This window comes from Gossypium raimondii, unplaced genomic scaffold (genome assembly GCF_025698545.1).
Source record: "Gossypium raimondii isolate GPD5lz unplaced genomic scaffold, ASM2569854v1 Contig00271, whole genome shotgun sequence".
NCBI lineage: Eukaryota > Viridiplantae > Streptophyta > Magnoliopsida > Malvales > Malvaceae > Gossypium > Gossypium raimondii.
The window spans coordinates 65,001-89,036 of NW_026291371.1; the positions used below are offsets into that span (position 1 = coordinate 65,001).

At 34.2% G+C, this 24,036-nt stretch overlaps 5 protein-coding genes, 2 non-coding genes and 3 pseudogenes across 7 annotated transcripts in view; 6 read left to right on the plus strand and 4 right to left on the minus strand.

Moving 5' to 3' along the window:
- LOC128037731 (30S ribosomal protein S3, chloroplastic) overlaps window positions 1–338 on the plus strand; it is a 2,979-nt gene extending 2,641 nt beyond the window's left edge. The window contains exon 1 of the mRNA XM_052627362.1: window positions 1–338. This exon is cut by the window's left edge and continues 2,641 nt beyond it. The gene's annotated coding sequence lies outside the window, so the exon portion shown is untranslated.
- A 51-nt stretch (window positions 339–389) lies between these two features.
- LOC128037741 (50S ribosomal protein L14, chloroplastic) lies at window positions 390–758 on the plus strand. The gene has a single exon (XM_052627366.1). It carries the CDS (start codon window positions 390–392, stop codon window positions 756–758), a length of 369 nt encoding a protein of 122 aa, XP_052483326.1.
- An 8-nt stretch (window positions 759–766) lies between these two features.
- On the plus strand, window positions 767–2,443 carry LOC128037742 (30S ribosomal protein S11, chloroplastic-like; annotated as a pseudogene).
- On the plus strand, window positions 2,437–3,642 carry LOC128037729 (DNA-directed RNA polymerase subunit alpha-like; annotated as a pseudogene).
- Window positions 3,643–4,387: 745 nt separating this feature from the next.
- LOC128037730 (cytochrome b6-like) lies at window positions 4,388–5,806 on the minus strand. Its single transcript, XM_052627361.1, is given in 2 exon segments — window positions 4,388–5,764; window positions 5,767–5,806. Coding segments are annotated over 2 exon segments (696 nt in total). The 3' UTR covers window positions 4,388–5,108.
- A 373-nt stretch (window positions 5,807–6,179) lies between these two features.
- LOC128037727 (photosystem II CP47 reaction center protein) lies at window positions 6,180–9,332 on the minus strand. The gene has a single exon (XM_052627360.1). The coding sequence runs from the start codon at window positions 9,029–9,031 to the stop codon at window positions 7,505–7,507; it is 1,527 nt and encodes a 508-aa protein (XP_052483320.1). The 5' UTR covers window positions 9,032–9,332; the 3' UTR covers window positions 6,180–7,504.
- Window positions 9,333–15,090: 5,758 nt separating this feature from the next.
- TRNAP-UGG (transfer RNA proline (anticodon UGG)) lies at window positions 15,091–15,164 on the plus strand. The gene has a single exon. It is a non-coding gene; the product is annotated as a tRNA-Pro (tRNA).
- A 183-nt stretch (window positions 15,165–15,347) lies between these two features.
- TRNAW-CCA (transfer RNA tryptophan (anticodon CCA)) lies at window positions 15,348–15,421 on the plus strand. Its single transcript has one exon. It is a non-coding gene; the product is annotated as a tRNA-Trp (tRNA).
- A 1,709-nt stretch (window positions 15,422–17,130) lies between these two features.
- Window positions 17,131–20,613, minus strand: LOC128037735 (cytochrome f-like; annotated as a pseudogene).
- Window positions 20,614–20,688: 75 nt separating this feature from the next.
- Window positions 20,689–22,261, minus strand: LOC128037732 (photosystem I assembly protein Ycf4-like). The gene has a single exon (XM_052627363.1). The coding sequence runs from the start codon at window positions 22,248–22,250 to the stop codon at window positions 21,609–21,611; it is 642 nt and encodes a 213-aa protein (XP_052483323.1). The 5' UTR covers window positions 22,251–22,261; the 3' UTR covers window positions 20,689–21,608.
- Window positions 22,262–24,036: the final 1,775 nt, after the last annotated feature.

Sequence of the window (24,036 nt, forward strand, 5' to 3'; positions counted from 1 at the left end):
GCGCCGCGCAATGACACGAAATGTACGCCGTGGTGGAAAAATATGGGTACGTATATTTCCAGACAAACCCGTTACGGTAAGACCTACAGAAACACGTATGGGTTCGGGGAAAGGATCTCCCGAGTATTGGGTAGCTGTCGTTAAACCGGGCAGAATACTTTATGAAATGAGCGGAGTAGCCGAAAATATAGCCAGAAAGGCTATTTCAATAGCGGCGTCAAAAATGCCTATAAAAACTCAATTCATTATTTCAGGATAGGAATATAGAACCAAAGGAAAGAAGTCTTGTCTTGGGAATAAAAAAACAATTGCGAGTTTCCTTTTTTTTTGACAAACAATATTTCTTTTTTTCTTCGTCCTTTGTTACATTGAAAAAAGAGATTAAAAAAATGATTCAACCTCAGACCCATTTGAATGTAGCAGATAACAGCGGGGCCCGAGAATTGATGTGTATTCGAGTCATAGGAGCTAGTAATCGCCGATATGCTCATATTGGTGACGTTATTGTTGCTGTGATCAAGGAAGCAGTACCAAATACACCTCTAGAAAGATCAGAAGTGATCAGAGCTGTAATTGTACGTACTCGTAAAGAACTCAAACGCGACAACGGGATGATAATACGATATGATGACAATGCTGCCGTTGTCATTGATCAAGAAGGAAATCCAAAAGGAACTCGAATTTTTGGTGCGATCGCCCGGGAATTGAGACAGTTAAATTTCACTAAAATAGTTTCATTAGCTCCCGAGGTATTATAAGACGAGACCCAAGTATAGTTAGAGTATTTAGAGTATTTAAATGGCATAGATTAATTAGTAGATTGTGTCTCACGTATATACCTTTACTAAGTAAAAAAAAAAGACCACGTTGGTTATATCAAAATTCGGGAGCAACAAAAATTTTAGTTTACCATGGGTAAGGACACTATTGCTGACATAATAACCTCTATACGAAATGCTGATATGAATAGAAAAGGAACGATTCAAATAGGATCTACTAACATCACTGAAAACATTGTTAAAATACTTTTACGAGAAGGTTTTATCGATAACGTAAGGAAACATCGGGAACGCAACAAATATTTTTTGGTTTTAACCCTACGACATAGAAGGAATAGAAAAGGACCACATAGAACTATTTTAAATTTACGACGGATCAGTCGACCAGGTCTACGAATCTATTCTAACTATCAACAAATTCCTAGGATTTTAGGCGGGATGGGGATTGTAATTCTTTCTACTTCTCGGGGTATAATGACAGACCGGGAGGCTCGACTAGAAGGAATCGGTGGAGAAATTTTGTGTTATATATGGTAATCTGTCCGGTATACGAATTGTATCCGAAACTCTCCATTTGTGCAAAAAAAAAAAAGAAAAAAGCACGGGTTGTCTAATAGAACTCCTCCTGCCCTACGGTAGTTGATACGTCAAGGAAGTTTTACCTGGAATAAAAGAACAAAAAAATGGATTCATGAAGGTTTAATTAGTAAATCACTCCCACTCCGGATTCCTTTAGATAATGAAGAACTGATTTTAGGTTATGTTTCGGGAGAGTTTTACCAACGTGGGATAGAGTCAACAAAAGTGAAGTAAGTGCTTATGATTCAACCAGGGGGGCGTATAATTTATAGACTTCGCAACAAGGATTCGAACGATTAGGTAGTTTTTTCAACTTCAAGATTCCTTTTGGGGGGATCCAATTCAAATTTCAAGAAACTTATTTTCTTCCAATAAGCGAATTCGGAAAAATTTAAGGAATAACAACTATGAAAATAAGGGCTTCCGTTCGTAAAATTTGTGAAAAATGTCGCCTAATCCGTAGGAGGGGACGAATTATCGTAATTTGTTTTAACCCGAGACATAAACAAAGACAAGGATAATCTTTCTATTCCAAAAAGAACTCCTGAAAGAAAAGAAACTAATCTTAAAGAAAGCGATAAACAAATAAAAATAGAAGATCTGTTTTGACATGAAATGGATATATCCATATATCTCTGACTTATCTTTATGAAATGATAAAATATGGCAAAACCTATACCAAAAGTTGTTGGTTCACGTAGGAATGGGCGCAGTAGTGCACGGAAAAGTGCACGTAGAATACCAAAAGGAGTTATTCATGTTCAAGCAAGTTTCAACAATACCATTGTTACTGTTACAGATGTACGGGGTCGGGTAATCTCTTGGTCCTCCGCCGGCACTTGTGGATTCAAGGGTACAAGAAGGGGGACCCCTTTTGCTGCTCAAACCGCAGCGGGAAATGCTATTCGAGCAGTAGTAGACCAAGGTATGCAACGAGCAGAAGTTATGATAAAGGGTCCTGGTCTCGGAAGAGATGCAGCATTACGAGCTATTCGTAGAAGTGGTATACTATTAAGTTTCGTACGGGATGTAACCCTATGCCACATAATGGCTGTAGACCCCTAAAAAAGACGTGTAGAAACTAAAGAGATTTCAAGAGAAATAAATGATTCAATGATCTGATCAAATAAAATAATATTACTATGGTTCGAGAGAAAGTAAAAGTCTCTACTTCGACTCGGACACGACAGTGGAAGTGTGTTGAATCAAGAACAGATAGTAAGCGCCTTTATTATGGACGCTTTATTCTGTCTCCACTTATGAAAGGCCAAGCCGACACAATAGGCATTGCGATGCGAAGAGCTTTGCTTGGAGAACTAGAAGGAACATGCATTACACGTGCAAAATCTGAGAAAATACCCACGAATATTCTACCATAGTAGGTATTCAAGAATCAGTCCATGAAATTTTAATGAATTTGAAAGAAATTGTATTGAGAGGGAATTTGTATGGAACTCGTAACGCCTTTATTTGTGCCAAGGGTCCCGGATATGTAACTGCTCAAGACATCATCTTACCACCTTCTGTGGAAATCGTTGATAATACACAGCATGTAGCCAGCCTAACCGAACCAATTGATTTGTGTATTGGATTACAAATCGAGAGAAATAGAGGATACGGTATAAAAACGCCAAAGAACTTTCACGACGGAAGTTATCCTATAGATGCTGTATTCATGCCTGTTCGAAATGCGAATCATAGTATTCATTGTTATGGGAATGATAATGAAAAACAGGAGATACTTTTTCTAGAAATATGGACAAATGGAAGTTTAACTCCGAAAGAAGCACTTCATGAAGCCTCTCGCAATTTGATTGATTTATTTATTCCTTTTCTACATGCGGAAGAAGAAAACTTACATTTAGAAAACAATCAACACGATGTTACTTTACCTTTTTTTCCGTTTCATGATAGATTAGTTAAACTAACAAAAAAGAAAAAAGAAATAGCATTGAAATCGATTTTTATTGACCAATCAGAATTGCCTCCCAGGATCTATAATTGTCTCAAAAAGTCCAATATACATACATTATTGGACCTTTTGAATAACAGTCGAGAAGACCTTATGAAAATTGAACACTTTCGCATAGAAGATGTAAAACAAATATTGGGCATTCTAGAAAAGAAGTAGAAAAAGCATTTCGAAATTGATTTATCAAAATTTTTAATCCAATGGATTTTGAACCTTCAGCACAATCCATAGATTCGGACCAGAATTGAATAAATGTATCTAGGGAGAATTCACTTTGCCTTTGAAGTGACTACTCCCTAGATACGCACATCATGATATTTTTTTTTAATTGATTCAATTTAAAAAAGACCTAAAGTTAGGATTTATCAATCGGTAATGTTGCTCCAATACCCAACCAAAGGGCTACTGCAGTACCAATCAAAAAAACGGTTGTCGCTACTGGACGACGAAATGGATTTTGGAATTTATTAACATTTTCCAAAAACGGTACTGTTAATAATCCCGCGGGTACTGAAACCATTAAAAGAACACCCAATAACTTGTTAGGGACTGTACGAAGTATTTGAAATACAGGAAAGAAATACCATTCAGGTAATATTTCCAAAGGAGTTGCAAATGGATCCGCGGGTTCACCAATCATTGAAGGTTCTAGAACCGCTAAGCCCACGTTACAAGCAATAGTACCGAGAATTACTACTGGAAAAATATATAAAAGATCATTGGGCCATGCGGGTTCCCCATAATAATTATGACCCATACCTTTAGCTAATTTAGCTCTTAATACAGGATCGTTCAAGTCAGGTTTTTTTGTTATTAGGATAGGTGAATTTTCTAGATCCATCCCCAAAGGAACCGGACATGATAATTTTTCATCATCCGGCTCAAGCAAAAGTCAATCGAATCAAATGGATACAAACGGATACCTATAAAATAAATCTATATTCTATATGTTTAAAATAAATCTATATGTTATCCCCACATATATGAATGGTTCCATATGTAAGAAAAAGGTACCCGATTCCATTTTACGGAGTTGCAATTATACATTCCAAGGAATTTCATTTTTACAGGTAAATGCTCAATACCCAAGTAGGCGTACAAAGTTGATCGTGATCAAGTGCTTTATGGGTCGTCTTAGGCCTTGCGATTCACCTTTATCCCAAAAATATATCGAGATTTTTTACATACAAAGGATTTACTTGTTACTAATATAGTCTAGCCTTTGCTCTTCTTTAGATCCCTTGTTTCACTCCGATAGTATAATTAAATCGGGTCGATGCAGAAGAAATGAATGCATTTTCATACTATTAAGATAAGAAAGTAAAAAAAAAAACTAAAATCTAATTTGGATTATGCCAAATCACTTATTCTACTGGATCTTACGGAGCCCTATTTATACACAACATCGTCAGGTCTGATCATAGAAAAGATTCTCTTCAAGCGAACCAGCCTATCCTTTGTATGGGGCTTACACGGTGGTTGAAACAAAGACACATTTGGTTGTGAATTCCAATGTAGCAGATAAAGGCATATTTCTGCACGGCCCAATCAATAGTTCAAGTCACACACTCCCATAATCCATTTTCTCTCGGGGAATTCCTTCAACTATTCATGTCATATCAAATAAATAATAGAATATTGTTGTAGTTGAAAGGAAATATCCAAATACATGTCTTATTTTTTTCAATAATCCATATTTGTAGCAATGAAATACTATTGTTCCTCCCCCAAGTAATAAGATAAATTATTGGTTACAATATAGCTATGGTCTATATTCTCTATAAAGGACCCGAAATGCCTTGCTTACGTATCATTAGGAAATGCATTAACATAAATACAGCAGTAAGAAGGGGTAATACAAAAGTGTGTAAACTATAAAAACGGGTCAAAGTGGCTTGTCCCACACTAGCACTTCCACGTAATAACTCTACCAAAGGCGATCCTATTACCGGAATAGCGTCCGGAACGCCTGTTACGATTTTGACTGCCCAATAACCAACTTGGTCCCGAGGTAAGGAATAACCTGTTACGCCAAAAGATGCGGTCAACACACCCAGAACCACGCCTGTAACCCAAGTTAATTCGCGAGGTTTTTTAAAACCACCAGTGAGATAGACACGAAATACGTGCAGGATCATCATTAAGACCATCATACTTGCCGACCATCGATGAACTGATCGGATTAACCAACCAAAGTTAGCTTCAGTCATTATGTATTGAACAGAAGCAAAAGCCTCAGTAACGGTTGGACGATAGTAAAAAGTCATAGCAAATCCTGTAGCTACTTGTACCAAAAAACAAGTAAGCGTAATTCCTCCTAGACAATAAAATATGTTAACATGAGGAGGAACATATTTACTAGTTATATCATCTGCAATCGCCTGAATTTCGAGGCGCTCTTCGAACCAATCATAGACTTTATTGAGATAGGTAAACCAAGAGGACCCCCCCCGAGAACCGTATATGAGAATTTCATCTCGTACAGCTCAAACAAAAACAACCAAGTAATAGCTGAAACGGATATGGAATAGAAAGTTTGAAACTTCTTAATCTTTTCATTCAATTTTATCTGAAGACACAAAAGAGTGAAAATCCGAAAGCTCTTTTTTGTAGTTGTAATTATAATGCCAAAAAATCAAGTCGGCGCAGTCGTCTTTATGTTGATCGTTACAGGCCTCTTGAATCTTCTATTTACCTACTTATTTATTTTTCTTTGCTTTGATTTGTTCTTTGTATGAAATGTGGCTTTATTCTTGTTTTCTTTCTTTTTGATAGGAATTCTCTTGTTAAGACCCTATGAATCAATTGAAACTTCAGATTCATACCAGAACCGCGATGATTCAATAAAACCTTCAAACTAAGTCCAAAGATTCTTTGAGTAAGAACCATTGGATCATCACTTATTCAATCAATAGAATAGATATAATAAAAAAAAATACAAAGAAAAGAAAGGTTTGTCCTTTGATCAAAATAAGCATAAACTAAATGAGAGTTTGAAAGAATAAAAAATCTTTCGATTTATAAATAATATAACTCTTTCTTTGAATTTTTTTTTGAGTCCGGCCACGAGGTTTGAATATTAAGTATGAATCATAGTTCAAATACTTTGTGATCCATTTCATATATTCCGTGCTCCAGATACTAGAATGACTATCCGACGGGATAAAACTATCTCGATCAAGATGACAGACCCATTTTCTGTACTATCAATAGGATCAATTATAACAAGTCACACACTCATATTCCGGAAATACAGAAACAAATAAATTTCGCGGTCGAACTACCGAAATAGAATGGGGCTAAAAATCCGAGAACTAAAAGTTTCACTTTTTGTATTGAAAAGCGAGGCTTCGTGATTCTTGTGAATCTAATTCATTGAAATTCCATCCAGTAAAACGGAAGAATTATAAATCTCCAAAATAATAGATAAGAATATCGCAAATAAAGCCATTGCGACACCCATCAAAGGAGTCGTTCCCCATCCAGGGGCTACCTTACCATATTCCGAATTCAATGGTTTCAAAAAATCCCCTACAACAGTTCGTCTTGGACCAGATCTAGAACTACCCTCAACGGTTTGTGTAGCCATAAATCTTATTTTGTATTCAGTGAGATCTGTTGACTTTGTATATCATTCCGCTGTAAATAAACAATCTTATCATAGACCCATTGTGATCTTGAAATTATATAATAATGGAAACAGCAACCTTAGTCGCCATCTCTATATCTGGTTTACTTGTAAGTTTTACTGGGTACGCCTTATATACTGCTTTTGGGCAACCCTCTCAACAATTAAGAGATCCATTCGAGGAACACGGGGACTAATTGAAGTAATGAGCCTCCCAATATTGGGAGGCTCATTACTTCAATTGAGATAATGAAAAATCATTTCATTTTTTTAGTTAGAATTTTAGGCGGTTCTCGAAAAAAGATAGCGAAAAAAATTATCCCTAGAGTAGATACTAAGAGGAATGTATAAACCAATGCTTCCATAAATTCGATCGTGGTTTACAATTATAGCTTCCGTACCTGTTTATTTGGAATCATCTCCCGAATAAAATAAAGAAAGAACAAGAATCAAAGAAAAGGCAGCGATTTAAATCAAGATTTTTCCAGCAGCCTATGGCAAATCACAAATAGAAGTAGAAGCGAAAAATAACAAAGCAATCTTGCATCAGACTACTTGTCTTCTTGTAGTTGGATCTCCAAGTTTTTGGAATGCTCCAAATTCCACTTGAGCATCCAAATCTGGATCAATACCGGCAAAAACATCTCTGAACAGGGTTCTAGCACCATGCCAAATGTGTCCGAAGAAGAAAAGCAAGGCAAACGAAGCATGCCCAAAAGTAAACCAACCCCTCGGACTGCTACGAAAAACACCATCGGATTTCAAAGTAGCACGATCTAATTCAAAAATTTCACCCAATTGAGCACGTCTAGCATATTTTTTCACAGTAGCAGGATCACTATAACTCACTCCATTGAGTTCGCCGCCATAGAACTCAACAGTTACACCTACTTGTTCGACACTATACTTTGATTCTGCCCTTCTAAAAGGGACATCCGCTCTAACAATTCCGTCTCCGTCTACCAAAACAACCGGAAATGTTTCAAAAAAAGTAGGCATACGACGTACAAAAAGTTCACGCCCGTCTTTATCTCTAAAGATAGGGTGCCCTAACCACCCAACGGCTATTCCATCCCCGTTGTCCATTGAACCCGCTCTGAATAATCCTCCTTTTGCCGGATTATTGCCAATGTAATCATAAAAAGCTAATTTTTCAGGAATTTTAGACCAAGCTTCTGATAAACTTTGATTTTCGGCTAACCCAGCACTAACCCTTCGATATATTTCTTGCTGGAAGTATCCTTGATCCCATTGATAACGAGTAGGACCAAATAATTCGATGGGGGTAGTTGCTGAACCATACCACATAGTTCCGGCAACAACAAAAGCTGCAAAAAAGACAGCAGCTATACTACTGGAAAGGACGGTTTCAATATTTCCCATACGTAATCCTTTGTATAAACGTTGGGGCGGGCGGACACTAAGATGGAATAAGCCCGCTAATATGCCCAATGTCCCTGCTGCAATATGATGAGAGGCTATTCCTCCCGGAACAAAAGGATCAAAACCTTCCACGCCCCACGCCGGATTTACAGGTTGGACCTTGCCAGTTAGTCCATAAGGGTCCGACACCCATATTCCAGGACCATACAATCCTGTTACATGAAATGCGCCAAAGCCAAAGCAAGCCACTCCTGAGAGAAATAAATGAATTCCAAAAATCTTGGGCAAATCCAAAGAAGGTTTTCCTGTGCGCTCATCACAAAAAATTTCTAGATCCCAATATACCCAATGCCAGATAGCTGCCAAGAAGCACAAGCCAGAAAACACAATATGTGCTCCGGCCACACCTTCGTAACTCCAAATACCCGGATTTGTTATAGTCCCCCCTGTAATACTCCAACCGCCCCATGAATTGGTTATTCCTAAACGAGTCATGAAGGGTATAACGAACATACCTTGTCTCCACATTGGATCAAGAACGGGATCGGAGGGATCAAAAACGGCTAATTCATATAGAGCCATTGAACCGGCCCAACCAGCAACCAGAGCCGTATGCATTATATGAACAGAAAGCAAGCGACCGGGATCATTCAATACGACAGTATGAACACGATACCAAGGCAAACCCATGGAAATACCCCTTTATCAACGAAAAATAGACACTATGTAACTTTATTGCATTGGAATACCTCCCCTTTTCGGTGGATTCTTTCGGAGAAAGGATTAATATTTGTTCTATTCCATTAGTAATTAAGGGAAGAATTCGGCTCAGAAGAAAAAAGAGAAGCAGATCTATTCTATACCCGATAAGTATCAATACGCAATGGGGGTTGATCCTATTTTTTATGAATGAACGCATCCCTATTTGTTCGTCATTCAAAGGACCTATTGGTAAGAATTCTCTTTCATTCATTCTGTCTTTCTTTATTTTATGGCCTTATTCTATCTATGTATAAAATATGAGGCCAATATTATTAAGACCATTATTACGCTTCCAGATCAAAGTGAAATATAGTATTTAATTCTTTTTCTTTCCTTTAATGCCTATTGGTGTTCCAAAAGTTCCTTTTCGAAATCCGGGAGAGGAAGATGCAGTTTGGGTTGACGTATAGTGCGACTTGTCAAATATATTGGGTCATATGGGATTCCCCCGTTCTCTCGCCCGATCGAGATATCCTCTGTTTCGCCCCAAAAAGATTGATTGAATTATCAAAAATTTGTAGCGCGAAGTGTAATGAAGTGCAATTAGAGATCCATTTCATTTTTTTGGGGGGGTATCCAGATTAATATTTTCAATTAGACTGATTTATGGTTGGCTTGGTTGGACCGAAAAAATGAAGCATCCAGGCTCCGTTTAGAAAAAACCCAATTGGTAATACATTTATGATTACCACCTATATCATAATCATAAATCTTTTTTATTTACAAATTCGAAATAGAAATAAGAACGATTTCAAACTATTAATCAATCGAATAATATGAGAAATACGTTGAATATTTGGCGGAAAACATGAAAGAAAAGGAATTAAATTAAAATAAAAAGGAAATGAAATCATAGCAAAAGATGTGGTATTGGGTCATTTGTCCTATATGCGCAAATCAAAATCGGGCGGATCTTTACTCGGAGTAGAGCATAAACCTAAAAAAATTGAATAAAAAATTGATGAAACCCATTCAGGAACAAGAAAATGACATCATGATTTGGATTGAATCCCAATGAAAAAAAATAGATCAATGAAAAGTTTGTGCGATAAGTTTAGCGAATTTTTTCTATATTATAGATTATAGGAAAACGGGCCAAAACTTATCTTTCTTTAATTTCATTTTGAATTTCATTTTATTTTTAAAATGTAAGAAAAAGCCCCTTCGTTAGAAATTAGAAGTTAGAAAAGGCACACTAGAAAAAACGAAGGATGGCTGGAATCTACACATTGATTTTTTTTTCGCAATTTTTGTTGAACCGTATGCATCAAAAGGTGCCTGTACGGCTACTAAGGGATACAATTTTATCCTAATCAACCGACTTTATCGAGAAAGATTACTTTTTTTAGGCCAAGAGGTTGATAGCGAGATCTCGAATCAACTTATTGGTCTTATGGTATATCTCAGTATAGAGAATGATACCAAAGATCTGTATTTGTTTATAAACTCTCCTGGCGGATGGGTAATACCCGGAGTAGCTATTTATGATACTATGCAATTTGTGCAACCAGATGTGCATACAATATGCATGGGATTGGCTGCTTCAATGGGATCTTTTCTCCTGGCCGGAGGAGAAATTACCAAACGTCTAGCATTCCCTCACGCTCGGCGCCAATGAGTTTTTTTATTTGATGGAAAGAAAAAAGAAGACTATGCCTTCGCCCTATGAAATATGAATTAGTAAGTAATAATAGCATGGCACTTCGAATTCGATATGAAATTTTTTTGATTTCTTTTTTTTTTCAAAACATTAGATTATGTATCGAAAGAGTAGTATGAGAGAAAGGGCATTTCCAATTTTATCTTAGCTTTCGTGGGCCCATCTCAGCGTCACAAACTTTTTTTCTTTTCACACCAGAGGCTATTAACAATATTTATAACAATATTTATGTTATAAAATAAAAGAGTACGAAAAAAAAAAGACTATTTTTTTCTTTCTTTTGAAAAAAAAGAAACTTTGGGATTGCTGAATTACAGACGAAATAAATATATAAAGCAACGGAGCCATCATAGTATTTTTGAACTTTTCCGAAAAAAAAAGAAAAAAAAAGAAGGGTGGTAATTGGATTATTTAGTGATCTGGGTCTAATAGACGCTCTCTATATTTTCTCTTTTTCTTTTTTCGATGAAAGAAAAAAGAGAATTCCATTGGAAAGCCGTATGCAATGCACAAAAAATGCCTGTACGGTTGTTCAATTCTATCTTTTTTTTCTTATTATTCTTTAGCTATTTTTAGCTATTCTTCTCACCTCATTATGTGAGTTAGAAGAACCTTTTATTATGTTATATCATCAGGGTAATGATCCATCAACCTGCTAGTTCTTTTTATGAGGCACAAACAGGAGAATTTATCCTGGAAGCGGAAGAACTACTGAAACTTCGCGAAAGCCTCACAAGGGTTTATGTACAAAGAACGGGCAAGCCCCTATGGGTTGTATCCGAAGACATGGAAAGAGATGTTTTTATGTCAGCAACAGAAGCCCAAGCTCATGGAATTGTGGATCTTGTAGCGGTTAAATAAGTTAAATAACAAATAGCAATAGCAACGATTTAACACCAATCCACAATTTTATTAAGATTGATTTAATCCCTCTTCTTCCTTTCCTTCTTAACTTAAGCCTAAGGGGTTAATATTTTATTAATCTATTAAATAGAAAAAGAAGTAATTCAGAATCATCTGGTTAGGATCGATCTAAACCAGTCTATTATGTATATGATTCAGTATGCCAACTATTAAACAACTTATTAGAAATGCAAGACAGCCAATTAGAAATGTCACGAAATCCCCTGCTCTTGGGGGATGTCCTCAGCGCCGAGGAACATGTACTAGGGTGTATGTGCGACTTGTTCAGATCATGGGCTGAGAAAAAAGAAACAACTTTTTCAGTATCAACGATCCATACCAGTGAATAGAATGGGGTTCGTCCGTTCACTATCTAAAAAAGATAGATCTACCATATCCTTCTATTGTGTATGAAATTTATGGTTTCCATTGGCGCAAATCCAATCTTGGAATTTAAGATGAGAAAAAATTCCCCATTGGTAGCAAATGCTTATCCATTAAGCGGGGAAAATCCTATTTAAAAAGCAAAAAGATTATGCTTCGACTCTTGCAAAGAACGGACTAACAGGGTCAGCTGCCCAATTAATCCTCATCCTTACATACCGTTACTGTATAAGATAGATCTCGTTGTGAAAGATCTATTACTGGAAAATTTATGAGTAGAGCCGAAGAGTGTGAACTGTACAAGTTACCAATTAAATGAAGGAATGAGCTCCGGTGTATAGAGAGGACCTCACCGTTTAAGAAGTAACCATAGAAACGATGGAACCCACTATTTATTTATCCATTTCTATTTACTCCTTTATTTTAGTTAATATGCTTTTTTTGATACCTAGTATCAATACAATTTCTTATTTCAAGGCGAAATGAAATGCCTAGAAAAAAGGAAAAATCGTGGTCGGGACGGTTAGAGTAGCAAAAGCCATTGGAATTTTTATTTTATACATTGGAAGAATCCGTTTTGTTATTAATAGACTAGAAAAGAATAACTGAAAGAAAGAATTAGTTATTCATCAAAATTTCTTTTATTCAATGACCAGAATTAAACGGGGATATATAGCTCGTAGACGTCGAAAAAAAATTAGTTTATTTGCATCAAGCTTTCGAGGGGCTCATTCAAGACTTACTCGAACTATTACTCAACAAAGAATAAGAGCTTTGGTTTCGGCTCATCGGGATAGAGATAGGAAAAAAGGATTTTCGTCGTTTGTGGATCACTCGAATAAATGCAGTAATTCGCGGAGTGGGGGTATCCTATAGTTATAGTAGATTAATACACAATCTGTACAAGAAACAGTTGCTTCTGAATCGTAAAATACTTGCACAAATAGCTATCTCAAATAGGAATTGTCTTTATATGATTTCCAACGAGATTAGAAAATAAGGAGATCGGAAGGAATCCAACGAAATGCTTTAAATGAAATGGGGTTCCCTCGAGAATGAACTCGGGGAAGGTAGAGTAGAAATTAATATGATAAAAAATTCTGATTCTGATAAGGTTCTGATAAGGTCATCAAAACAAGATGAGCGAAGGCGCTCAATAAAAAAAAGATTTTTTTTCTTCCCCAACCGGATTCGATTCTTTTGAAGGGGTAAGCCTATTTATTTCTGGTTCTAAGAGCAGTAGTTCTAGTGGTCGACTCGCTTCTTTCAAACTGTTTCTCATTATTAAGAAAGGGTAACGAAGATAAAATACGAGCTTGTTTTATAGCAATAGTAATTAATCGTTGTTGTTTTAAGGTCAATCTATTTACTCGCCTAGATAATATTTTTCCTTGTTCACTAATAAATCGACTAATTAAACTCATGTTTCTATAATCAATTCGATCCCCCGATTGGATCGGGGGCAAACGCCTACGAAAAGATCGCTTGGATTTAAGAAAGAGTCGCTTGGATTTATCCATGATTTCTTTATTCCTTATTTCTAAAAAGAATCCTATCCCTATCTCTATTTCTAAAATCCTATTTTGAAAATTCAAATTATAGAATTAATATAATAAATAGGATTTGGTTTGTTTATTTTATTATTGTTTATTTTATTATTATTTATCATTTAAATATATAATTTAAATATATATAAATAAAAATAAAAATATATTAATAATATAGAAATAATATTAATAATATAGAAAGAAAATATGCGTTATATATAACTAATTCTATACTTATACTTAATATATTATATACCTAATGTCATATTTTCATATTCTCGGTAAGTGGTGACATACGAGCACTTGATTCGATTTATTTCTTTATCTCCCCGTGAATTGTATGTTTGTAACAATAGGGACAGAATTTCTTCAATTCCAATCGACTGGGCGTATTGTGTCGATTTTTTTGAGTAATATACCTGGAAATACCCGTTGATTCCTTATTAACGCCGTTTCGAACACAACTGGTACATTCCAAAATAATCGTTACTCGGACATCTTTACTCTTGGCCATGAACCTCCTTTGAGTTTTTAATTCACCCAACTTTTCTATTTTCCGATCAAAAGCGAAGAAGAAAGGAATGAAAAAAAAAAAGAAATAAAAGTTGCTAACTCAAAACCAAATCTTGAAAGATTTTGTTGCAATCAATATAGTAAATCAATATAGATTTAGAGTAATAGTAAATAATAAGAATAAGTAATACAACGATTTCGAACTCTATTTAGAATCAAACCACCGTACGGTATTTTCTTTAAGTATCTTGTAGGATACTGTTGTTCCAGCCACATTTCTCTTTTCGCTCTACTAGTAATTTAATTGGAGCTTGAACCCGAGTTTCGGTGAGGTTGAATCTACTTTTTTCGTTCTACCTTCCTTATTTATTTTATCTAATTCTTATCTAATTCGAAAAAAAAAACTAAAAAAAGGGGGGGCGAGAGAGTAGTCACAGATATTTGATTGTATCTCGATCTAATCTTTTCGCCCGTCCCGCGGCAATAACTAGAATTAAAAAAAAGGGAATGTTAACGCATCCGGGAAGAAACGATTGATCTCTATTAATAAACCCGCTAAAGAACCGAACCAGAGAGTACTTAGTACCGGTGCTACGGAAAGATATGTTTTTAGATCTCGCATTTAAAATCCTCCTTCTTTATCGTATTACATTATGGTAATACATATATAATCGCATGTATGTGTGGTTAAAGACCACTTGGATTTGTCTATTTGTACCCGGAATTCCTAATTCAAATTAAAATGTACAATGATTCGATAGATAAGATTTTCCCTTTCTTAAAACAGCAAAACAAAATAGGTCCCTTTCCGCCTGAGAATTCCCGCTAAAAATATTCATTTATTATTCATTATATGGTTGTTATATGATATGAGACCAAAAAGAGGAAATGGAAAGATCCGTTTTGTATATCAATAGATGAAATAAGGGTGTGGAAAACAAGACAGGGATTCTCTACAATGACATTGTAGGCCAATTGAAAGGGATGTAGCGCAGCTTGGTAGCGCGTTTGTTTTGGGTACAAAATGTCACAGGTTCAAATCCTGTCATCCCTACCTATTACTTCTCCTTTGAGCAGTAACGAGGGAGTCGTTTTAGATTGATTAAAATTAAGCATACATAATCTATCATTTTCTCATATTATATATGATATATGATAGTATAGTTGTGCGCGATGTATTGGGGTTATAAAATAAAAGAATCCTCTTTTTTACAGTCTTATTTATTATGATAAGAAAGCGCTCTTAGTTCAGTTCGGTAGAACGTGGGTCTCCAAAACCCAATGTCGTAGGTTCAAATCCTACAGAGCGTGATTCCGCTCTTGTTAGGTCGAAAATTACACCGAACTGAAAAAAAAAAAAAATTGAACAGCAATTCGAATTTGACCTCCTTGGATTAAATTATAAAATTCAAATTATTAAATAAATTGAAATTCAAAAATTTAAGAATTAAAGGGGTCAGTCAAAAAAAGGTATGTTAATTAATCCAAAAAAGGTATGTTAATTAATCAAAGGTCCAACTGATCACCACGTCTGTATTGTAAATATGCGGTTACGAATAATCCAGCCAAAGTAATAGGAATTAGACCTAAGACGATTCCAAATAGAAAAACTTCAATCATTTCAATTTATTTGAAAGGAGAAAAAGAAAGGTAATATCTATCCCTAAATATTAATTTCTATTGCCCATGAATATCAATACCTAATAATTGATAATTAACACGGTAAGGAGCTAGAGAATATATGGAATAGGACAGAAAGCTTTGTTTTTATGAATTGTTCGTTCATTGAATTAATTTTCAAATAAGTCGTATCTTACTCAGACCAATAAATAAAGCTGAGGTTATAGTTAAAGCCGCTAGTAAAAAACCGAAATAACTAGTTATAGTAGGCATGAAGGAGCTAAATGAAATATGTTCTTTTTATACATATGTTTATAAAGCACTTACCTAAGTTTCAATTTTTAAACGAGAGGGGGATAAGCAAAAATACCAATTGAAATAATAAGTTCAATTGAAATTTTTTGCTTCATCAATCATTATAAACGGTATTCACAAAAATAGAGCGGCAGGACAAGAGTAGAAAAGAAAAAGAAATCGATTCATCATCTTTGTAGTTAGGTCAAGAAAAAACCTTTGGATCTAATACAAGAATACAAGAAAGGCCGCCTCACAAATATTGATTAGTAGAATTTTTTTTTATTCCTTGCTCTTTTTTTTTTATCTATATCTAATACTATCGACTACTCTTACTTGTTACTAGACGACTAAGCAATTCCTTAAAATAAAAAAAGAGGGCTTCCAACAAAAAACAAAACCTCTTGTGCAACTACGAAAAAAAGTCAATTTTTATATTTCGCATCTAATTGACTTGCGGAAATATGATAATTTCCTTCATGAATTATTATAAACCAACTCGTTGGATTCACGGGTTACCTGATCCGCCGTTTCTAGGCCCAAGCCAATACCTCCAGGAATTTGAGGAATTTTCTATTGCATGATACCTGGTTATACATCGACAAGCAAGAAGAAGAAAGAAATTATCTAGCACTTCACGTCGATATACTGTTTGAAATTGCGTTGCTGTGTCAGAAGAAGGATAGCTATACTGATTCGGTATACTCTAAAAATACCTTTGGTACAATATTGACGATCTCACAAAGATTGAGTTTCGGTGAATTCCCATTTACTGATCCCATCTTTTACGGAATCGATCCCCTACAAGAATATGTGGAGCTCGGCATGTCTGGAAGCACAGGAGAACGTTCTTTTGCTGATATTATTACCAGTATTCGATACTGGGTCATTCATAGTATTACTATACCTTCCCTATTCATCGCGGGTTGGTTATTCGTCAGCACAGGTTTAGCTTATGATGTGTTTGGAAGCCCTCGTCCAAACGAGTATTTTACAGAGAGCCGACAAGGAATTCCATTAATAACTGGCCGTTTTGATTCTTTGGAACAACTCGATGAATTTAGTAGATCTTTTTAGGAGGACCCAATGACCATAGATCGAACCTATCCAATTTTTACAGTGCGATGGTTGGCTGTTCACGGACTAGCTGTACCTACCGTTTCTTTTTTGGGGTCAATATCAGCAATGCAGTTCATCCAACGATAAACCTAATTCGAATTAATTATAGAGCTATGACACAATCAAACCCGAACGAACAAAATGTTGAATTGAATCGTACCAGTCTCTACTGGGGGTTATTACTCATTTTTGTACTTGCTGTTTTATTTTCCAATTATTTCTTCAATTAAGAAAAAAGAGTAGTAGAATACTAAATAATAGTAGGAATTATCTTATCCCATTCGGAAGGATTGTATCTCATAATTATCTATGACTGTTTATGTCTTTAGCATGACCACTTGATGAAATGCGGAGGGAAGCGGGATAAATGGCCGATACTACTGGAAGGATTCCTCTTTGGATAATAGGTACGGTAACTGGTATTCCTGTGATCGGTTTAATAGGTATTTTCTTTTATGGTTCATATTCTGGATTGGGTTCATCCCTGTAATATGGAATAATGGATAATGGGACGAACTAAGTTATAGGCATGAAAGTGTAAGAACTCAACGGGGCCCGCCTCCTCTTTCTTTGTCTGATTCGCGAGGAAGGGTCCCGTTGAATTCTTAATGATCATGATCATTATATTTTGGTCGTATAAATGACAACAAATGGATCACTTTTTCCGATGATTTTTTGAAAATGAACTCAATTTCAATTAATTGATTCATAGCATCTGCTCTTCGATAGTATCTATCGATACTTTCAAGGTTAGAAGAAAAAAAGGAATCACTCAATTGGATGACACAATATATATTTAATATTTCTTTTTTTTCTGTCGACCAGATATCAATCAAACCTTTTCTAGACTAGTCTAACCTTACTCGATTTATTTTAGTATTTCATCAAAGTTTGAAATTATTTTATAAGTTTATCGCCTTGATTCTATTTTATCAAAAAAAATCGGTAAGGATTCCTTCTCTTTTTTTTGGTTGTCCATTACTTAGTATATTATACTTATTTCGACTTATTTTATACTTATTATATTATCCTTATTACTTATTCTATTATAAGTAAATCGAAAAAATAAAGGGTTCTGAAAAATCGGGAAAAATCGAAACTAAGAATAGAAATCTTTGACGAACGGGTCCCGTAATTGTTATTATTTCGACACAAGAAAAGGAATTTTACACACCCTTTTCTTGTGTCGAAGGCTAGAAAGACGAAGAATACTCCCTGTAATTATTTGTTCCCCTCATTTATCCTTCCTTTCTATTCTCCACTTACTTATCTTATGTTTAGTATCTACTCAAATTGAATTTAGAAAACAAAACGATTCTGTAACATTTTAATCTGACACTGACAATAGGAATATAATTACCCCCCCCAATTTAGTCCAATTTAGATTGAAAAAAAAAAAAAAGAGGTAAAGACAAATAGTCTTCTTCACAATATACATATTTTGTTTTGAATGCGGTAAAAGCAATTCCTAGAGAAAGAATAGAAACAAGCAAAAGACTTTTCATCCTTTTTTTCATTATACCTAACCTAATTGCCAGGAAGAATTTGTTCTTTTTTACAAATTTGATGTTGATAAATCCACAGATCTAGAAATTCATTTCGGACACTTGAACCTTCTCAAACTGTTTCTTTTTAAGAACCAAAAAGATTTGTGCAAAACAATAGATGCCAAGAAGAACAAAAGACCTTGGACGCGTAGTGGGTCTTGAAGTACTATTTCTGCATCCCCCTGACCAAATCCACCCACATTAGGATTAATTGTTAATGGTTGATCGAGTTTGATAGATTCACCCTCTGAAACAAGAAGTTCTGGTCCTGGGGGGATAATATCAACCACTTGATGTCCATCCAAGGCATCCGTTATGGTTATTTCGTACCCCCCTTTTTCTTTTCGTATGATTTTGCTTACTATACCTGCTGCCGTAGCATTATAAACAGTATTGTTACTTTTGTTCCCGTCGGATAAATCTGGCCCCTTCCCCTGTTGCCGCCTACGTATATGGGATATTTTAAGAAATGAACATCCTTATTACTAGCAGGGTCTGGGGAAAGAATAGGAAAGGTGATTTCACTATATTTTTTACCAGGAACAGGACCTATCACAAGAATATTTTTCTTAGTGGGGCGGTAGTTCTGAAAAGACAGATTGCCTATCTTTTCTTTCATCTCGGGCGAAATACGATCAGGCGGGGCTAACTCAAACCCCTCTGGTAAAATAAGAACAGCACCCACATTCAAAGCCCCTTTCTTACCATTAGCAAGAACTTGTTTCAGTTGCATATCATAAGGAATTCTAACAACCGCTTCAAATACAGTATCAGGAAGTACCGCTTGTGGAACCTCAATATCCACGGGTTTATTCGCTAAATGGCAATTGGCACATACAATACGCCCAGTTGCTTCTCGTGGATTTTCATACCCCTGCTGCGCAAAAATGGGATATGCATTTGAAATGGAAGCCCCGGTTATTATATAGATCATGAGCGATACGGAAATGGATCGAGTAATCTCCTCCTTTATCCAAGAAAAAGTATTTCTAGTTTGCATGGTCCAATCATTGATCCCGAAAATTTCTACAATAAAATTAGGTAGGTCACTAGTATAGTTCCTAGCCACGATTCTGCTATTTACTTTTACTGAAAACTGAAAAAAAAATGACTGAAACAGAGGAGAAATTGTATTCTCCTGATGGGTAGAAAGAGTAAAGTAAGTACGACTTTGCATGCTTTGCTTATCTCGAAAGTAAGAAAGATTATAATTGAATCCGTGAATCATTTTTCAGTCATTCATTGAATGATAAATAACTACAAGTGACGGAGATACACGATTTAAATAACGAAAGATCCAATATTTAAAAATTGTATCTAGAATGACTGGAAAGGTAGAAACAAGACCAGATATAATTTGATCATTATGAGCAAATCCAAAATCTTTGTATATAGAGCCAATCATTAGTTCCCAACCGTGGGGCGAATGAAATCCTATACATAAATCTGTTAATAAAAGAATAGAAAAAGCTTTTATTGTGTCGCTTAAATTATATAGGAATTCTTGAACCCAAGAGTTAAGAATAAGAAGTTCTTCATTCCCCAAAATAGAATAACCACTTAGAATAACGAAACAGATTAGATTGGTCGAGAAGTGCAAAATCGTATGGATATGATCCTCATTGTGCAGCTTGATCAATTGGATCGTTTCTTTTTGGATTCCTATACGAAGCTTTTGTAGATGTGTTTCCGGGTATTCTTTTATCATTTCGTCCAACAGGAAGAGTTCCTCTACTTCTATGAATTGTTCTAGAATACTCTTTTCTTGAATATCATTCAAAAAAGTTTCGGATTGCCTAGTATCCCACCAATTAGTAATCCAAGATTTCAGACTTTTATTAAATGAGAGAGAGATCCACCAGGGCAAAAATACTATAGATGCAAGATATAGAAGGGGAGTGAATGCTTTCTTTTTTGCCATTTTTTCATCTGTGAGTTGTTAATGAACCCACCTCATTCGTTGACTTTATGTGATCTAATCTTTCTATCAAGCATGCCTTTCATTATATTATAAAGTAGGGGCCCATGAATCTATTCTCTGTTTTTTTTTTGATTCAGTGCTTAGCCCTTGAATCTAATTGAATCTAAAAAGAATACAGAATATAGAAAATAAGAATCCACTTTGAATTCGAATGAAATATATATATTATTGTTATATTGATATTGTTATTGTTTCCAGATATCTCAATTGATCAAATTCGAAGCAATTGCCCTCTTTTGATAACTGCCCGAAAGAACCGCTTCAAATAATAAAGATTGTTCTATTCAGATTTTGAGACGAAGGAGCGCCCTGTCTATATCAAGATCGCAATCAAATATGTCGAAAATTTTCGCGGGTTATCTAAACTATATAGAGTCTAGAGTCCAGCAATAATTGAAAAAAAAAATTAGGAAAAATATTATGCTGATCAAAAATGAGTGACAAAAAAAGACAGAAAAGGTATCATTACGTTTATCATTATGTTATAAGAAAGAAATCCACTTGTTTAGTTCTTTAGTTCTTAAGGAGCACAAAAGAAAGGATAAAAGGGGAGGGGCCGATTGAGAAAAGAAAAGTAGAGAAAATTTACAAGATATGATCTATCTGTATCTCACGTATCAACTCCAAATATTGCAAATAAAAAGCGAAAGTCTTTATTTCGAAATACTTTGATATATGAGATGAATCCAGTATTTCGATTTCTTGCTTATTTTGTTACTGAATTAAGTTGAGCGGTTTTACATTTACAGACGCATAAAAAACTATTTTTGTGGACAAAAAAAACTGTTTTTTTATGTTATGACTCTTCCGTATACGTCCGCTTTGGTTTGAATGGGCATTCTGAAGAAACTTCAGTTTAGTTCTGCTATAGAAAAAAGAGGATTCTTGGATTGAGCTTTTTCCTCCCGGCGAGAAAGCTTTTATTCTGCAATTCATTTCAAAAGACTTCAATCGGTACACGCAAAAAATAGGCCAATTCAGCAGCTTTTTGTTCAATTTCGCGGGGAGTCAAATTCTCATCAGTACGAGTCAAGGGAACGGCCCCCTGGCCTCTGATTTCCATATAAAGGACACGACGAGCATAAATACCCTCTTTAACTTCTATTCTGATGGACTGAATATCTTTCATAAGGAATCGTAGAAAGATGCGACGATTTTTTCCAGGAAAACCCCAACGAAAAATACATACTATTCCCTCCTTTCTATCGAATCGATCATAACCACTGCCTACATTCCAAAAAATTGTGCACCACAAATAGGAACTAATAAAGAGGCCTGCGATCCCATAGAAAGACATCACGATTCCTTGTGGAAAAAAAACTATTTGCTGAGACGGAAATAAAGATATCAAATTCCTACCAAGATAACTAGAAGTTCCAACTAATAAAACCCTAATGAACCAAAAAAGGATAAAGGCCCAGCAGAAATTGCTTGTTTTTCGAGATCCCACTATAAATTCTATCCATATAGATTCTGATCGCCAACTCATACATACTAGATCCAGTTGCATTTTATTCGAATTGAGAGAATAACCAAAAAAATTCGACTTTACTTTTTTTGTTTCCGAAGTAACTCTCATCAACTAGGACTATTTTATTTTCTTTTCTTTTAAATTCCTTTCCGGGTTTTTTTTTAAAATTTAAATTTAAAAGGAGTTTTAAAAAAAAAATTTTTTTTTTTTTTTCCAAAAAAATTTTATTTAAAAAAAAAAAAATTGGAAATTTTCCCTTTTTTTTTTTTTAAAAATTTTTTTTTTTTAAAGGGAAAAAATTTTTTTTTTAAAATTAATTTCCCGGGGTTTTTTTTTTTTTAAAGGGCCCCTTTAATTTTGGAAATTTGAAATTAATAAAAACCCAAAATTTTTTTCAAAAAATTTTTTTTTAAAATTAAATTTTAATTTTAAAAAAAAACTAAAAACCCTTTAAACCCTTTAAAAATTTCCTTTTTTTTAAAAAATTTTTAAAAAAAAAGGGGGTTTTTTTTTCCCTTTTGGTTAATTTTTTTCCCAAATAAAAAAAAAAAGGGGGGGGAAATTTTTTCCCCCTTTTTTTTTAAAGAAAAAAAAATTTTTTTGGGGAAAAAATAAACCCAAAAAAACCCCCCAAACCCCCAAATTTTTAAAGGGGAAAAAAAATTTTTGAATTAAATAAAAAAGGGAAGTTTTTCCAAAGGGTAATTTCCCCTTCCTTCCCCCCCCCCAAACCAAAATTAAAAGGGTAAAAAAGGGTTTTTCCCCCGGGGTTTGAATTTCCCCTTTTCCTTCCCCTTTTTAAAAACAAAACCTTTAAAAGTTTTTGGAATTTTAATTGGGCCCGGGTTTTGTTTTCCCAAACCCCTTTTCCTTTTAAAAAAAAATTTTTATTTTTTTTAAAAAAAATTTTTTAAAAAAAATTTTTTTTAAGGGTTTTTTTCCCCAAAAATTTTCCTTTTTTTAAAAAATTTTTAAAAAATTTAAATTTTTTTAAGGAAATTTCTTTTTTTCCCCAAAATTTTAAACCTTTTCCCCAAAATTTTTTCCCGGAAAATTTAAATTTTTTTAAATTTAAAATTTCCATTTCCACAAAATTTAAAAAAATTTTTTTAAAAAAATTCCAAAAAATTAAAAATTAATTTTTGGGTTTTTTTAAAAAAGGAAAATAAAAGGGTTTAAAAAAAAATTCAATTAAAAATTATTATTCCAAAAAAATTTTTTTCCCAAAAAAAATATTGTTCTCAAAATTTTTTTCCATTATTAAAAAAAAAGGGTTTTTAAAAACCCTTTTAAAATTTAAAAAAATAAATTTTAAAAAGGGAAAAAAAATTTTAAAAATTTTTAAAATTAAAAGGTTTTATCAAAAATTTTTAAGGTCTTTGGCCAAAAATTTTCAACCAACCCCTTTTTGAAAACCCAAATTTTTTCCTTTCCCTTTTTAAAAGGTCCTTTTAACCTTTTTTAAAGGGGGGAAAAAATTTTTTTTTTTTAAAAATTTTTTCCATAAACCATAAATTTCCCCTTTTTTAAAAAAAGGAAAAAAACGATTTTTTAAATTTTTTCCTTCAAATAAAAAGTTTTTCCTTTGGGTTTTAAAAAAATTTTAATTTAAAAAAAATTTTCCCTTTTGTTAAAAAGGGGAAAAAATTTAAAAATTTTCCCTTTTTTTTTTTAAAAAATTTTTTCAATTAAAAAAAATTTCCCATTTTTCCCCCCAAAAAAAAAAAGGGAAAAATTTTTTAAGAATTTTTAAAATTCGGAAAAAATAAATAAAAAAAAAAAAAAAAAAAATTTGGGGAAAAGGGAAATTTGGTTTTTAATTTTAAATTTTTTAAAATTTGAAAAAAAAAATTAAATCCAAAAATAGGAAAAAATGGCCCCTTTTTTAAAAGGG